We start from the raw sequence: 17,302 nt of genomic DNA on the forward strand, positions 1-17,302 counted from the left end.
ATGCTCAGATATATTCTGAAAAGTGTTGAATTTAAATCAAGGGAAGTAATGTTAAAACTTTACAATGCATTAGTAAGACCTCACCTCCAATATTGTGTTTAGTTCTGGTCACCTCGTTACAAAAAGGATATTGCTGCTCTAGAAAGAGTGCAAAGAAGAGCAACCAGAATTATCCCAGGTTTAAAAGGCATGCCGTATGCAGACAGGTTAAAAGATTTGAATCTATTCAGTCTTGAACAAAGAATACGCAGTGATCGGATTCAAGCATTCAAAATACTAAAAGGTATAGACAATGTCGACCCAGGGGACTTCTTTGACTTTTTTGACCTGAAAAAAGAAAGAAGGACCAGGGGTCATAAAAGGGGCATTCAGAACAGAAAAAATGAGGCACTTTTTTACACAGAGAATTGTGAGCGTCTGGAACCAACTCCCCAGTAATGTTGTTGAATCTGACACCCTGGGATCCTTAAAGAAGCTGCTTGATGAGATTCTGGGATCAATAAGCTACTAACAACCAAACGAGCAAGATGGGCTGAATGGCCTTCTCTCGTTTGTAAACTTTCTTATGTTCTTATATTCTTATGAAGGAATTAGTGGCTGATGGGAATCACCGAGGGATGATCATGCATCCCTCCAGAACAATTTAAATACCTTGCAGACTCTCAATCTGCCAGGACCAATCACTGTCATCTGGCTGGCCTGGGGGCCCTACACCCTACTGACAGTGGTATGGCAGGTGATTCAGTCCCAGGGGGGTCCTATACCCTACTGACAGTGGTATGGCAGATTTATCAGTCCCAGGGGGGTCCTACACCCTCCTGACAGTGGTATGGCAGGTGATTCAGCCCCAAGGTGTCTGTTTTGACACTGATGTGCTCGTCTGTCTGTTTATATGTTGTTTCTTGAAGGGTTTTTAGGCTCCTCTGTAACAGTTCGTTCTTCACTCTTCAATAATAGCAATGCATTGGAGCAGCTGTCCAGCAGATATTTCACATGATTCCCTTTGATTGGAATTGAAGCAGCTCACTGTCACTCTGTCACTGTGTAATATTGCATTATACTGGAGAGGAATCCTGGGTTTGTCTGCAGGCATTGCTCTCTGATGGAAGCCAAGCTGACGGACGTCAGAGCGTTTTAAAATGCAGAAGAAACCAGTTTGCAGTTCTGAGTGTGGCTCTTAATTATTACCAATGCTTCTGATTATTTTACAGTCGCTCCTGAGTTAAGCAACATCACTTGTGTTGAGTGAAATTCTGTAAAATGTCACTTTTGAATTCAATAAGACGATGTGCTTTCTTCGATTGTATTTATTTCTGTTCATTTTGACAGTAAAATAAATCTAATATATGTGAAGGTTTAGTGTAAAAAGTAGAATTTTATATTTGAAATGGTTAGGATACACAGGTCCCTATTATCACAGCGTTTATGACTGGTAACATTAGAGCTATCAGGGTCATTACTGATCTGAAGAGCAATGCAGGGGGATTCCTCAGTGCTGTAAAATGCTCTAAGAAACACCTTGATCAAAGGGAAGCCGATATCCAACAATCCTTGTTTGAGAAGTTTAAACTGCAGTTCTTCGTTTCTGACAGCAGGGGGCGACAATGTCTCAGTGTTGGAGGTATCATATTCGGATTTATCTGTTCGCTAAATGTTGATGCCAAGTGTGAAATAAGGATTTATGTTCCATGTTTTTAATTCACAGAATTATTTGTTAGATTCACAGATTTAACGTGTCAGCTTTAAATGTTGACTTGCCAAGTGTAAAAAAATTAAATTAAACACTGAAGCATTTTTTTTCGGATTTAATTGTCATTTTAATACGTGTTTTCAACAATTTTAAATAATAGCTGAAAGTACACATTTCAAAATGTTTAAATATGTCTTGTTAAAATGTATGTATTAAGCTAAAACTGATTTTTTAAAAAAGTTAAATCTGTAAAAAAACAACACTTAGTTAATACTTGTGTATTTTTTTAGCTTTTCTTTATTCTGAAATTGTGGAATTTAGTGTCATCTAGCGGCCACGGTTGGTATTTTTCCCAAAAAGAAAAGTAGAAAAAACAGTCTAAGCTTTTTTCAGCACATGCAAAGGAGGAACTCATTTGACCAATCGATATGTATTTTTCATGAGCCGCCTGCATAGACTGTATATGAGACCGCATTTTAGAAGCAGGTATAACTGTAGGCATACATGTCGTTGACCAGAACAGTGAAGCGACTCCATCAGACCCCAGAACCAAACCACCACATTACAGTCTAATTAATTATTAACAAATACGTTTCTGTTGATATTTGAGTTGTTTAGTTTAATTCATATTTTTAGTAATCTATAGGCTGACTTCAGGGTCACCGTTTAACATAATAAAACATCAGAGTTTTTTTTCTCAATTTGTAGGAAATGGATTGTTCAATATTGATAAGACAATAAAACGCAAACTTGAGTAAGGAATGGATTATTTATTACACAGGCTAATCATTAGCAACGTGAATATGTTAGTTAACATGGATTTGGTTTTAGAAATCTATGTATTTATTGTTTCATTTATTTTAGAAGAATAAGAAAACAGTTTCATATTTGTCTTGTTTACTGACTGGATGAATAAGTCAGCTCTATATTAACACAAGTCCTGCAGACTCTGCTGTGTAACATACCTTACTATCCCAGTTATATTATCAATATATGTTAAATGAGGGGGTGGGGGTAGTAATTGACCTTTACATTTAAAAACATAAGAACATAAGAAAGTTTACAAACGAGAGGAGGCCATTCGGCCCATCTTGCTCGTTTAGTTGTTAGTAGCTTATTGATCCCAGAATCTCATCAAGCTGCTTCTTGAAGGATCCCAGGGTGTCAGCTTCAACAACATTACTGGGGAGTTGGTTCCAGACCCTCACAATTCTCTGTGTAAAAAAAGTGCTTCCTATTTTCTGTTCTGAATGCCCCTTTATCTAATCTCCATTTGTGACCCGTGGTCCCTGTTTATTTTTTCAGTTTGAAAAAATCCCCTGGGTCGACATTGTCAATACCTTTTAGAATTTTAAATGCTTGAATCAGATCGCCGCGTAGTCTTCTGAGTTCAAGACTGAATAGATTCAATTATTTTAGCCTGTCTGCATACAACATGCCTTTTAAACCCGGGATATTTCTGGTTGCTCTTCTTTGCACTCTTCCTAGAGCAGCAATATCCTTTTTGTAACGAGGTGACAAGAAGTGATCACAATATTCTAGATGAGGTCTTACTAATGCATTGTAAAGTTTTAATATTACTTCCCTTGATTTAAATTCAACACTTTTCACAATATATCCAAGCATCTTGTTGGCCTTTTTTATAGCTTCCCCACATTGTCTAGATGAAAACATTTCTGAGTCATCATAAACTCCTAGGTCTTTTTCATAGATTCCTTCTTCAATTTCAGTATCTCCCATATGCTATTTATAATGCACATTTTTATTGCCTGCATGCAGTACCTTACACTTTTCTCTATTAAATGTCATTTGCCGTGTGCCTGCCCAGTTCTGAATGCTGTCTAGATCATTTTGAATGACTTTTGCTGCTGCAACAGTGTTTGCCACTCCTCCTATTTTTAGTATTAATAAATAAGAAAATGTCACAGTTAGTTAAATTCATTTTTTTATTAGATCACATTACTAAAATCTGGAAAACAACCAGAACAAACATGTTTGCCATATTTAATGGAAATCGAAGAAGAAAAAGTAGAAGAAAACACACACACACAATAAAGCTTAAGTTCACTTTTTTAAAATTGTTACAGCACTGACTACTGGATGCTATTTTTTAAATATATATATATATAAAACATAACAATTCTTAAAAAAGAAATGAAATACAGTTCTGGCGAAAACATCTGACTATATTTAACCACATATGTAATAATAAAGTGTACCAATAAACACTTCCTGTGTTAACTGTTATTCAGTAGCACTGTTTGTGGATGAAGACTCAATTTTAGCTTTTTTTTATTGAAGAATAATTTTTTTTTTTTTAATTTTTGAGAATTTCGTTTATTTTTTAAACTAGGATCCCTGGTAATTACTAAACATTCAGCTGAAATATGAATCAATCAATTGTTCATTTTCTTTACTCAAGTGAAACCCTTGAGATCACATTCTCATTTCAATAACGCCTTGTTACCAGACTGTGCCTTTTAGAAAGAGCTCCGTTTGGAGCCCAAAGTAATACTCTACCCATAATGCAATGCATGTCATATCCACAGATATTGATGCGTGTTATTGTTACAATGTTTAGCAACAGTGATGTAAACACTAAAGGCCAGGTATCATACAACTTAGTATTTTGCTTAGAAATATCATTAACACTTTAAAACTATTGTATATATACACAGTTGTCATCAAAAGTTTACATATCCCAATGGAAATTTATCATTTCTAGAAATTTCTCAAAAACAAATAATTATAGGAAAAATCTTTTGAAGCAATAGTTTTGTAAACTAAAGTATGTAAACTTTTGACTACAGCTGTATATATACAGGGTCACAGCCATGAAAAATGACAAGGCGCTTGCCCATGCACATTGGAATATTAATAAGCTGGATTTGCTAACCTGCGGGCTGCCAAGGGAATGTATTATTCCTTGTTATTAGGCTGATATGTACTTCTTTCTAATCAACAGTAATACTTTGCCTCACATATAGGGACAATCAACATGTTTCACATGAAACCCATTTGTTGCTAAAAACAAAGTTCAATACAATGGTTTTCTTACAACACAAAACTGTCTAGTTCAGCTGGCAGATTTTTACAGTGGAATCTGTGCAGGAGGGTCATTGTGTCAGAGACGCCATAAAATGACAGAGTGCCGGCATTAAAGTCCAGATACACTCTTATTCTACGGGAGTGGGGGGCAGTTATTGCTGTTTCATTGTTATTGTGCTGGGCAGTGTAATTGGAATCAGAGCAGAACAAACTCCAGGACTTGTTATTGAATCCAAGTATACAGGAATGATCCCCTCCTTTCCTGCTGATTCTTTTATATGTGACTCCTATGTAAGACCCTCCCCCACTGCACTCAATCTCCCAGTAACAGTGAATCCCAGACAAACCCCCTCTGCAAAGCACTTGGGCATACACGTCAAATCTTTCTGGGTGATCACCTGGATATCTCTGGGTCTCTCCCCTCCGTGTCACCTTTCTGTTCCCTTCAGACAGACAGAGCTTTCTATATGCTGTGTTGGGGTCCAGTGTGAGCTGACAGGAATCTGATTCAAGAGAAGAGGATGGATACAGGAGAGATGGTTAGAAAAGTCAAATCACTGAGAAAATCTCCACTAGGTTTGAATGGTACGGAACCAACAAAAAGACTGATAAATACATATAACAGCTATAATGGCTGTTTCTGACATGAGGCTACAACTTGAAAACAGAAGAGGCATTGAGGTACAAAGGTACAGAAGGGATTATTTGTATTATTTTGGGTGAGTTTGTGTGAATTCATTTTACAGCTGGCAATCAATGCACAAAGTAATGATGCTAATCATTGTAAAATATTATACTCTCCCCTGCAACAAGTATTGGGACTGATGAATAATTGCAGATTCACTGAGTTTGGGGCATTTGCTGTCTTTTTTCCCCCACTCAGACCCCTTGCTTACTAAATATCTTGAATAGAATATCGTCCACTCTTCAAATATCTGTCTAATATTTTAATGAGAAATCCATCACACAAGTGCAGTGATACTGTAATATATATTTACTAATAGCGTAGGGTGACCTTTATAATTGCTCTTATTTTAAATAATTCTTATCCATTTATATTACGTGTTCTTACTGGACTTTACTAATATAAGTAAATATTTACTAGAAGTTTTAACTGCTCTTAGTCAAACTGTATTCTTTATGTTGTTGTTACCTGAATTTGATCTTATTGTACTTTCAGAACTGCTCTTACCTGTATTATGATATTCTGTAATGTGATATTTTATGAAGCGATAACTTGTGATGTGATATTTTATAATGCAGTACTTTGTACTGTGATACTTTGTAACAATTGTAAGTCATCCTGGGTAAGGGTGTCTGCTAAGAAATAAATAATAATAATAATAATAATAATAATAATAATAATAATAATAATAATAATAATAATAATAATCAGGGATAGCTGTTCATTTTACCACAAATCTGATTTTACATGTATTGTACATGTATTAAAAGATGGGATGATTATCTATTCAAGGATACCAAGATATTTTGCTTATTTGTTTAAATCAGGAACCAGGCTTTGTTTGTTACACAATTTAACTATGGTATGATATGTAAGATATGATATATGATAATAAAACATATTCAAACATGATATATAAGTTACACAATAAATAGTAATATAACCGTATCAAAATAGTGAAAATGAAAAGCAATTGAACCGAATAAAAAGAAACCCCAAATCAACCAGAAACTACAAATATAAACCCAATCCATAATAAATTAGGCTGAGAAATTAAAATAGGTTTCAGTACAGTATTCAATTCAATGCACTAATTGATCTAATGTAAAACTAGCTAACATTTTATAAATAGACACACTAAATATCCTGGTGAATCCTTATCATCTAGGACAGCTACAAGGAAATGGTTCAAACCCTTACCTGTTTCCCAGTCCTTTCTGTCTCAGCTGGGACTGTATCATGGGTCTTGTGTTCCTTGTCTGCACACAGCCAGCAAATACACGTCTGATCGGTTCTACAAAAGACCTCAAAAATATTTAGGTGTTCAGCACAAAGCTGAGAACAAGATAAGAACAAGTAAAGTGCATTTAAGGAATGGTGATAAGTGTCCAAGGGGAAAAACAGAGGAGTTCTACAGATACTTTCTGAAGAGGTGAGTCATGGAATGTGGTCAGGGACTGGAAAGTCCTGACATTTGTAGCATCAGTGTCACCGGTCTCAGCATTAACTTCAGTGTCATTGGTCTCAGCATTAACTTCAGTAGCAGTGAATCAAACGCATGTCTCTCAGTGAAGGTATAAACACATCTACTGATTCATATTTATAACTTCTATTCTTCCTGCCCTTTTAATATCACATATTTCTACAGTGTGAAAATGGTCATTTTAGGTTGGTGTGGTTTTGCTGGGAGCCAATTTGTTTTAAATAATATGGGTCATGAAATTTCAAACATCATCCAAGGTGGATCGCTGGCTAAACAGTTAGCGACATATATTACTTTGCAGTTTGCATTAATAGTCATTAGACTTTATAAGATGATAACTTTCACCTTCATAACAGATATATACAGTGCCTATAGAAAGTCTACACCCTTTCAAAATGCTCACCTTTTGTTGCCTTATAGCCTGGAATTAAAATGCATTCAAATAGTTTTTTTTTCATTTATCTACACATCCTGCCCCACAACTTCCAAGTGAACAAAAATATTCTAGAAGTCTGTAGTTAATTAATTAACATTAATTAAAAATAAAAACTGAAATAGTTTGGTTGGATAAGTGTCCACCCCCTTGTAATAGCAATCCTAAATTAGCTCAGGTGTAACCAATTGCCTTCAATATCACACACCAAGTTAAGTGGCCTCCACCTGTGTTAAATTGTAGTGATTCACATGATTTCAGGATAAATTCAGCAGTTCCTGTAGGTTCCCTCTGTTGGGTAGTGCATTTCAAAGCAAAGACTCAACCATGAGCACCAAGGCACTTTCAAAAGAACTCTGAGACAAAGTTGTTGAAAGGCACAGATCAGGGGATGGGTATCAAAAAAATAAAGTCTTGAATATCCCTTGGAGCACGGTCAAGACGATTATTAAGAAGTGGAAGGTGTATGGCACCACCAAGACCCTGCCTAGATCAGGCCGTCCCTCCAAACTGGATGACCGAGCAAGAAGGAGACTGATCAGAGAGGCTACCAAGAGGCCAATGGCAACTTTGCAAGAGCTACAGGCTTTTATGGCCAAGACTGGTCAAAGTTTGCATGTGACAACAATATCCCAAGAACTCCAAAAAATCTGGCCTGTATGGTAGGGTGGCAAGAAGGAAGCCATTACTCAAGAAAGCTCACCTTGAATCCCGTTTGAAGTATGCAAAAAAAAAACACTGGAGATTCTGTAGCCATGTGGCAAAATGTTTTGTGGTCTGACAAAACTAAAATTGAATTTTTTGGCCAAAATGCAAAGCGTTATGTTTGGTGCAAACCCAACACAGAGCATCACCCAAAGAACACCATCCCTACTGTAAAGCATGGTGGTGGCAGCATCATGTTATGAGGATGTTTCTCATCAGCAGGGACTGGAGCACTTGTCAGGATAGAAGGGAAAATGAATGGAGCAAAGTACAGAGAAGTCCTTTAGGAAAACCTGCTGCCCTCTGCAAGAAAGCTGAAACTGGGACAGAAGTTCACCTTTCAGCATGACAACGACCCAAAGCACACAGCCAAAGCTACACTGGAGTGGCTAAGGAACAAAAAGGTAAATGTCATTGAGTGGCCTAGTCAGAGCCCCGACCTAAATCCAATTGAAAATTTGTGGCTTGACTTGAAGATTGCTGTCCATCAACGCTCCCCAAGGAACTTGACAGAGTTTGAACAGTTTTGTAAAGAAGAATGATCAAATATTGCCAAATCTAGGTGTGCAAAGTTGGTAGAGACCTATCCCAACAGACTCACAGCTGTAATTGCTGCCAAAGGTGATTTCACCAAGTATTAACTCAGGGGGGGTGGAGACTTATCCAATTATGATCTTTCAGTTTTGTATTTTTAAAATATAATTTTTTTTCTCAGTAAAACCTTTTTTCGCCTTAACAGTGTGGAGTATGGTGTGTTGATAAGTGGAAAAAATCCTCATTTAAATGCATGAAACTCTGAGGCACTGACACAACAAAATGTGAAAAAAGTTCAAGGGGGTGTAGACTTTCTATAGGCACTGTGTGTATATATATATATATATATATGATATGGAGGGTTTTTTTTAGACAAATTAGATTTTTGCCTTGGTAAAAATGCATTCCTAGCTACACCCCTGGTTATTGCTGCCTTTAAAAATCCAACACGCTATACTTGTTATTATTATTATTATTTATTTCTTAGCAGACGCCCTTATCCAGGGCAACTTACAATTGATACAAGATATCAAAGTATACAGATATCACATTATTTTTACATACAATTACCCATTTATCCAGTTGGGTTTTTACTGGAGCAATCTAGGTAAAGTACCTTGCTCAAGAGTACAACCGCAGTGTCCCCCACTGGGGATTGAAACCACAACCCTCCGGCCAAGAGTCCAGAGCCCTCACCACTACTCCACACTGCTGCCCTATGACAGAAGTTATACAGAAACTGTGACAGAAGTTATTGACAGAAGTTATACAGTAACGACAAGTAAAGAGATGCTGTTCAAACCGTTGTAAAAAAAAAATACGGTCAGTGTAACAGAACTTTCTAAGTTTACATATTATAGATTTTAGACAGAAACACAAAGTTAGACTCATCAGCCCTGCTGTTTAATTCCTAATCTTAATATTGTAAATATTTGCTTGGATTTACAATATCATATAATATGCTGTCCTGAATCAATCTTTCATTGTTAAATGAGGGGTGTCATGATGGGGGGGGGGGGGGGGAGGGATAGTTGTTAAAGGGTTACTGTGACAGTCCCACTCTCAACTCTCTGCTCTCTGCCACTCCCACACTCATTCAGCAGATTCTGCACCTCCTGCTTGTTTAAACCTGGCCTCAGTCCAAAACCCCACCTCTTGGAGTTTTACACAATTCCAGGAAATCACAGCACAGTGAAGTTTCGTTTGTAGTGAAATCGTCAGTCTCTCTGCCTCACTACAGCAGAAATGGCAGAAGCAAATATTCTGGTAGCAGAGCAGCAGTTGTTGTGTGCAGTGTGTCTGGAGATTTTGAAGGACCCAGTCGCTATTCCATGTGGACACAGTTACTGTATGGGGTGTATTAAGAACTGCTGGGATCGGACTGAACATAGACGTTTCTACAGCTGCCCTCAGTGCAGAAAGACCTTTACCCGAAGGCCTGTTCTGCGCAGAAACACCATCCTGGCTGAAATTGCTGGAGAATTCAAGAAGAGAAGGCTCAATCCTCCTCCTGCTCAATGTTACGCTGGTCCTGGAGATGTGCCGTGTGATGTCTGCACTGAGAGAAAGTTTAAAGCTGTGAAATCCTGTTTGACATGCCTGGCCTCTTATTGTGAAACACACGTCAAGCCACACTATGAGGGTGTTGCTTTCAAGAGGCACAAACTGGTCAACGCTATTGAAAATCTGGAGCAGAAGCTTTGTGCTGAACACCAGAAGGTTTTTGAGGTCTTTTGTAGAACCGATCAGATGTGTATTTGCTGGCTGTGTGCAGACAAGGAACACAAGAGCCATGATACAGTCTCAGCTGAGACAGAAAGGAGTGTGAAACAGGTAAGGGTTTGAACCATTTCCTTGTAGCTATTCTAGAAGATAAGAATTCACAGGATATTTAGTGTGTCTATTTATAAAATGTTAGCTAGTTTTATCATTTTGAGACCAATTAATGCATTGAATTGAATATTGTATTGAGACCTATTTTACTTTCTCAGCCTAAATTATTATGGATTAGGTTTATATTTGTAGTTTCTGGTTTATTTGGGTTTTCTTTTTATTCGGTTCAATTGCTTTTCATTTTCACTATTTTGATACGGTTATTTTACTATTTATTGTGTAACTTATATATCATGTTTGAATATGTTTTATTGTCATATATCATATCTTATATAACATACCATAGTTAAATTGTGTAACAAACAAAGCCTGGTATCTGATTTAAACAAATAAACAAAAGCATGTGCCCAAAATACATATGAAATGCAATCTACATTAGAGAAAGCAGCTTCAGTTGTCTAGGTGCCTGTCATAAGCTTATGTAATGTGACACACGCTGGATCAGCAACAGTTCTCAGTTAGCAGTGTGACAGAGCAGCAGCCCTGTCCTTGTAAAGAGTGTGTGGGAGAATGTAAGGTTAGCAGGGACAGGGTTAAACCTGTCCCTGCAAGCAATCACAGGTGTGGCTATTTCCCAGATAGGTAATTGATGCCACACAGGCAATTCTGTGTCTGAGTCACTCTCCCTGCCGATAACACCTGGGCCTTGATGCTAACCTTACCACAAGTAGTAAGAGCCAGTGCCATCTAGTGGACAGGTGCTGTAAGTCAAGTGTCCTGTTGTATTGCTGGCAGCTGTGCACTAGATGGCGCTGGCTTTTGCCACAATGCAGGCATGTTGACTGATCTAGCCTGTCTGCAGATGTCTATAACTGGCAACGAGACTGAAGATCAGCTTCTGAACTCAGGTTAAGGCCCCATAACATAGACTCATTAGAATAAGAATTGAGTATCGCAATAAGACCGCTCCGAATCACTGAAAACATCACAAGGAGATGAAGAGACAGTGAAAAAAAGATCATGTAATTTGCTACATTCCATTTAATTAAGAATTATTCTGACAGTTTACATAGCATACCTTTAGATATTGACATGTAGGGTATCTGTTTGCATAATGTCTGTATCGTTAATCTAATTCCATATTAATGGGAGCGGTGTGAATAACACAGCTTGCTCTGAAATAGTCTGTATTGAGAAATGTTACTGTGTCACTGTGTTTCTACACAGAAGAAGCTGGGAGAGACACAGACACAAATACAACAGAGAATCCAGGAGAGACTGAAAGACGTGGATGAGCTGAAACAGGCTGTGAAGTCACTGAAAGTGGGTATTAACAAGAGGGGGTTATTATTATTATTATTATTATTATTATTATTATTATTATTATTATTATTATTATTATTATTATTATTATTAAGAAAAATAAATGGAACAAACTGTATTTTGAAATATTAAAAGATTGAATCCTGTCACTTGTTATCCATTTACACATCCATTAGAACAGATTTCTAAACTGATCAATGGACTTGCGCAAATCTGCCGAAGTCTACAGAATATCGCTATGTGTTTCTGATATGAGTTGTAAGGATGTCTCCCGTACTGTGTTATTTCACTCAGAGATCTGCACAGAGGGAAATAAAGGAAAGTGAGACGATCTTTACTGAGCTGATCCGATCCATTGAGAAGATCCACAATGAGGTTACTGAGCTGATTGGAGCTAACGAGAAGGCTGCAGTGAATGAGGCTGAAGGACGCATGAAGAAACTGGAGCAGGAGATTGCTGAGCTAAGGAGGAGAAACGCTGAGCTGAAACAGCTTTCAGAGACAGAGGATCACATCCATTTTCTACAGGTAACATCACTGCTTGTTAGAAAATCTCAAGTCCATAACTGGGACGGTTTCAGACAGACCTCTCCAATTGAATGAATCCTTGCTTTTCCCCAGGAATGTTTTGGACCCCATTCTGTTTCACTGAAAACTCCTTTTCTCCACTTTCCTGTTGTAGAATTTCCAGTCTCTCTGTGCCCCTCCTGAAGCTGGAGACTTACCCAGCGTTACTGTCAATACAGACATCTCTTTTGGGGCTGTGAGGAAAGCTGTATCTGTACTTAAAGACCATATTGAGAACTTCTGCAAGGGGGAATTAGTCAAAATAACCACAACAGGTTGGTGTGAAATAGATTCCTTTGGTAGAGATTTCTCAAACAGACCATGGCTTGAGGAGGGACAGGACTTGCAAGACATTAATAAAGACCTCTTGCAGATTGTTGGCTATATGAATATTGCAGATGTTTTATTTCAAATGATTTCCCCAGGTTGAAACGCCCCTGCTCATTTACAGTGACATCCCAAGTGATGAGAGCAGGAAGGGAGTTTCTTATTATTTGTTTATTTAGCAGACACCTTTATCCAAGGTGACTTACAGAGACTAGGGTGTGTGAACTATGCATCAGCTGCAGAGTCACTTACAACTACGTCTCACCCAAAAGACGGAGCACAAGGAGATTAAGTGACTTGCTAAGGTCACACAGTGAGTCAGTCGCTGGGGGGGATTTGAACCGGTGACCTTCTGGTTACAAGCCCTTTTCTTTAACCACTGGATCACACAGCCTCCTTAAGCTTCTAGTGCATTACATGAGAAAACAACACAATAGCATTTAAACAGAGAGAGAGGGATTCACACATTAAACAACACATGTTTCAATTCTATTTCTCTCTCTTTTTTTCGACCAAGTGAATGAAGTTGCAGTTTACAGTCTGCAGGCTCCAGAGCCAAGGAACAGAGCTGAGTTTTTAAAATGTAAGTCTGTTTTCACTGAAACATTTAATTGAAAGACGTGTCACTCCATTGTGAGAAGAGCTAACACTACAGAACAGGGAGGGGTGGAGCTTGAGGGCAGCAATTATTATTATTTATTAGTAATTGTAAACCATTAATCTACACTCCTCTCCAACAGACAACAAATTGTTTCAGATGAATACATGCAGAATGACTGGGAGAGGGGCATTTGTTGTCTGTTTTTCCACTCAGACCTTTCTCTCCCTAAATATCTTGGTATCCCTGAATAGAAAATCATCCCATCTTTTAATACATGTACAATGCATGTAAAAGCAGTTGTGGGGTAAAATGAACAGCTATCCTTCCCAGTCATCCTGTGCTGGTAGTAAATGTATATTGCAGTATCACTGCACTTGTGGGATGGATAGCTCATTATATTAGACAGATATTTGAAGAGTGGACAATACTCTATTGAAGATATTTAGTAAGCAAGGGGTCTGAGTGGGTAAAATATAACACATACCTAGTAGGAACATTAAGTGAACTGTAATTGTATGCAGAGTTACATTTGATTGGTTCCGATTCAAGAAGTTTGATAAGATCGAGGAATTATAATGAACAAAAGAATCAAACAGCAAGAGGGCTTAATTAAAAGCAGCAGCAGTTTTTTGAAGACAGAAAAATAAAAAGAGAGAACTTCTCCAAATTCAGAAATAAATACAGTAAGGTTGATTATCAACCTTAAACATCACAGTCTAAATATATTTGTCTATAAAATAGGAGGGAGGAGGGGGAGGGAGGAGGGAGAATGGAGGAGATATCATGAACCAGGGAGCATATAGGAGTGAGCAGGGAGGAGGGAGCATGAAGGAAGAAGTAGAGTGGAGGGAGCATAGAGGAGGGAGGATGGAGGAGAGAGCAGAGAGTATGGAGGAGGAAGCAGGAAGGAAGAGCATAGAGGAGGGAGCATGGATGCGGGACTATGGACAAGGGAGCATGGAGGAGTGAGGAGGGAGCAGGAAAATGGGAAGAGGGAGGAGGGAGAATAGAAGAGGGAGGATTGAGGAGAAAGCAGAGAAAAGGGAGAATGGATGAGGGAGCAGGAAGCATGGAGGAGGGAGTAGTTAACATAAAAGAAGAAGCATGGAGGAGGGAGCAGGGAGAAGGGAGCATGGAGGAGGAATGAGGCAGCAGGGAGAATGGAGGAGGGAACATAGAGGAGGGAGCAGGGAAAAGGGAGGACAGTGGAGGGATTTTAGTGGATGATATTCTATTCAAGATATTTACTAAGCAAGGGGTCTGAGTGTTGAAAATGGAAACAAATACCCCACCCCAGTCATTCTGCATGTATTCATCTGAAACAATACTAGTTGGTGGGCAGTGTATAATATTTTACAATGAATAGCATCATTACTTTGTGCATTGATTACCAGCTGCAAACTCATCCAAAATATACAAACAATCCTATTACTCCCTTCTGTACCTTTGTACTTCAATGCCTCTTCTGTTTTCAAGTTGTAGCCTTATGCCAGAAACAGCCATTATAAAAAGAACCTGTTGTAATATGTATTTATAAGTCTAACTTTTGGTTGGTTCTATGGAGATTTTCTCAGTGATTTGACTTTTCTAACCCTCTCTCCTCTACCCGTCCTCTTCTCTTCAATCAGATTCCTGTCAGCTCACACTGGACCCCAACACAGCGCATAGAGAGCTCTGTCTGTCTGAAGGGAACAGAAAGGCGACATGGGGAGAGACCCAGAGATGTTCTGATCACCCAGAGAGATTTGATTACTATCTCCAGGTGCTTTGCAGAGAGGGTTTGTCTGGGACTCACAGTTACTGGGAGATTGAGTGGAGTGGGGGAGGGGCTTATATAGGAGTTGCATATAAAGGAATCAGCAGGAAAGGAGTGGACCTTTCCTGTGTCCTTGGATACAATGACAAGTCCTGGAGTTTGTTCTGCTCCGGTTCCAGTTACACTGCCCGGCACAATAACAATGAAACTGCAATAACTGCCCCACGCTCCCCGAGAATAGGAGTGTATCTGAACTTTAATGCTGGCACACTGTCATTTTATGGCGTCTCAGACACAATGACCCTCCTGCACAGATTCCAAACCACATTCACTGAGCCGCTCTATCCTGGGGTTTATATTTATTCTGGTTCCCCTGTAACAATCTGCCAGCTGAACTAGACAGTTTTGTGCTGTAAGAAAACCTTTGTATTAAACTCCCTGTCTGTCCTCTCCACTCCTCGGGTGAAGGGAATTTTCAATCTGACAAAACTTTGGATGAAAGTTAGGGGGTAAAACGGCGCCACCTGCAGAGTGAAACAAGGTGAATTATTTGTTTTTACACTTGGAGCCGAGGCAGCCTCATTTTTACAGTTTAATCTCTTTCAGGTTAGTGTTTTTGTAATTGTAAACACTCACAAGTGTACAGCTGTTTCAGCATAACATGTTCAATATGTCCTGAGTATTTATTGATTACAAACACATAAATAGAACCAAGTGGCAGACTTAGTTGGCATCTCTGCACAGTGCTAGAATTCCCACAGCAAGTACTGATAAGTATCTCTTAAGTTGTTTGTAGATCACTAAATAATTCCACAATGTCTTCCTATATTGCACTTCCATTGGCTACATAGGTCTGAAATTTAGTTTATTGTTTATTAATTTATTGTTTATTGTTATTCAAAGCACTGTTTAAGGTCAATCTATATATAATCAGGTTTTAAATTAAACCCAAAACACAAATGTAAATAAGCACCATTTTAATAACCATTTTTTATGTTTCTGTACTTTAATGCAAACATTTTTCCTTTAAATGTTTTGTAAAGTTTTTAATTTTCAATAAATGATTTGTTCTGCACCTACTTCTGAAATTAACATAAACTAAGTGGTCTGTCAACAGCAGCTGCTCTCTGGAAACGTGACGTGCACAGAAAAGCTTTGGAGAAAATGTTAAACACACATAAAATATATTCTACTATAACAATAACCACACAGTGTTGCTTTAACTAAACAATACCAGCAGACCAGCCTATTTCATACAGGTCTTTGTCCAGTGACTACTGGGTCTGGTGTAAGAAGAAAAAAACAGTAATTCAGCCTATTGTATCTTTCAAAGGTTTGCCTGCCAGTTGAAGGAGCCAATGATAGCAGGGTAATACTATTGTGAAGCTGCTCAAAGAACACTACAGGTACAGACCTGAATCCTCCCAGAAGCTGAGGGTGTGAAGTATAGAAGAACTGAAATGTCCTCTCTGGATAGACAAACACCAAAAAGATAACAAAGTTACAAACTGAATGAAAGGAGACAGTACAATATTGTGGATAGAATAAAAGCAGGTTTTTCACATCTTCAGCATGCCCAGCTGGCACAAGCCATGTTGTCTTCAGAGCGCGAGCTCAGGGTCAAATGATTTCAGTCGCTTCTCGACTCTGGGATCAAGCTAGCAGACAATTCCAGGTGGTTAGTCAAGCTAACAGCTCCTAAAAGACTAAAACATCCCATTTAAAACACATGAAAGCCCCGTGCAGCCAGTCTACCCAGGCTAAGTGCTTGAGAAAGAGAGAGGGAGAGAGATCTAAAGGGAAGGGGTGTATATCTCACTGCTCATGAACACACTGCTCCCAGGTAGGAAACCCACTGATCCTCAACTACTGCTCCTAGTGATCTCACACAGCTCCAATCCTCCAAGTCCACAACTTGAGTTGCAATCTGGTTTCTCAGCTTCTCACACAGCACAGCACACAGCTCACAACTTACAGCTCCCAGCTCCAGCACAGTTCATCTCCAGTACCCCCTCCTCAACACTCCCCACCCCACACTGTATACTCTCAATCCATCACTTCTCATTAACAGCACCCCCTCCTCAACACTCACCACCCCACACTGTATACTCTCAATCCATCACTTCTCATTAACAGCACCCCCTCCTCAACACTCCCCACCCCACACTATATACTCTCAATCCATCACTTCTCGTCAGCTAGAAAAGCTGCACACCTCCAGCTCTTGCATACCTTAGTTTTAAACCCACTGAAGGTGAGAGCATAGTGAAAAGTCCATCGCAATTCTGTTTTACAATGTGCCACTTTAGAATCAGCT

The 17,302-nt window shown here is 38.7% G+C and overlaps 1 protein-coding gene across 1 annotated transcript; it reads left to right on the plus strand.

The window, feature by feature from the left end:
* The first annotated feature begins 9,768 nt into the window (after nucleotides 1-9,768).
* On the plus strand, nucleotides 9,769-15,995 carry LOC131696824 (tripartite motif-containing protein 16-like). The gene is made up of 6 exons (XM_059016670.1): nucleotides 9,769-10,411; nucleotides 11,639-11,734; nucleotides 12,029-12,262; nucleotides 12,417-12,576; nucleotides 13,146-13,211; nucleotides 14,858-15,995. Exons 1-6 carry the CDS (start codon nucleotides 9,824-9,826, stop codon nucleotides 15,382-15,384), a joined length of 1,671 nt encoding a protein of 556 aa, XP_058872653.1. The 5' UTR covers nucleotides 9,769-9,823; the 3' UTR covers nucleotides 15,385-15,995.
* The last annotated feature ends 1,307 nt before the right edge of the window (nucleotides 15,996-17,302 follow it).

The sequence above is a fragment of the Acipenser ruthenus genome, chromosome 53 (genome assembly GCF_902713425.1).
Source record: "Acipenser ruthenus chromosome 53, fAciRut3.2 maternal haplotype, whole genome shotgun sequence".
NCBI lineage: Eukaryota > Metazoa > Chordata > Actinopteri > Acipenseriformes > Acipenseridae > Acipenser > Acipenser ruthenus.

Bases quoted from the DNA above. Each gene is read 5' to 3' on its own strand.
- LOC131696824 (XM_059016670.1), top strand. From the start codon at position 9,824: ATGGCAGAAGCAAATATTCTGGTAGCAGAGCAGCAGTTGTTGTGTGCA. The intron at 10,412-11,638 runs GTAAGGGTTTGA...GTTTCTACACAG, and splicing joins CAGAAAGGAGTGTGAAACAG to AAGAAGCTGGGAGAGACACA. The intron at 11,735-12,028 runs GTGGGTATTAAC...TATTTCACTCAG, and splicing joins AGGCTGTGAAGTCACTGAAA to AGATCTGCACAGAGGGAAAT.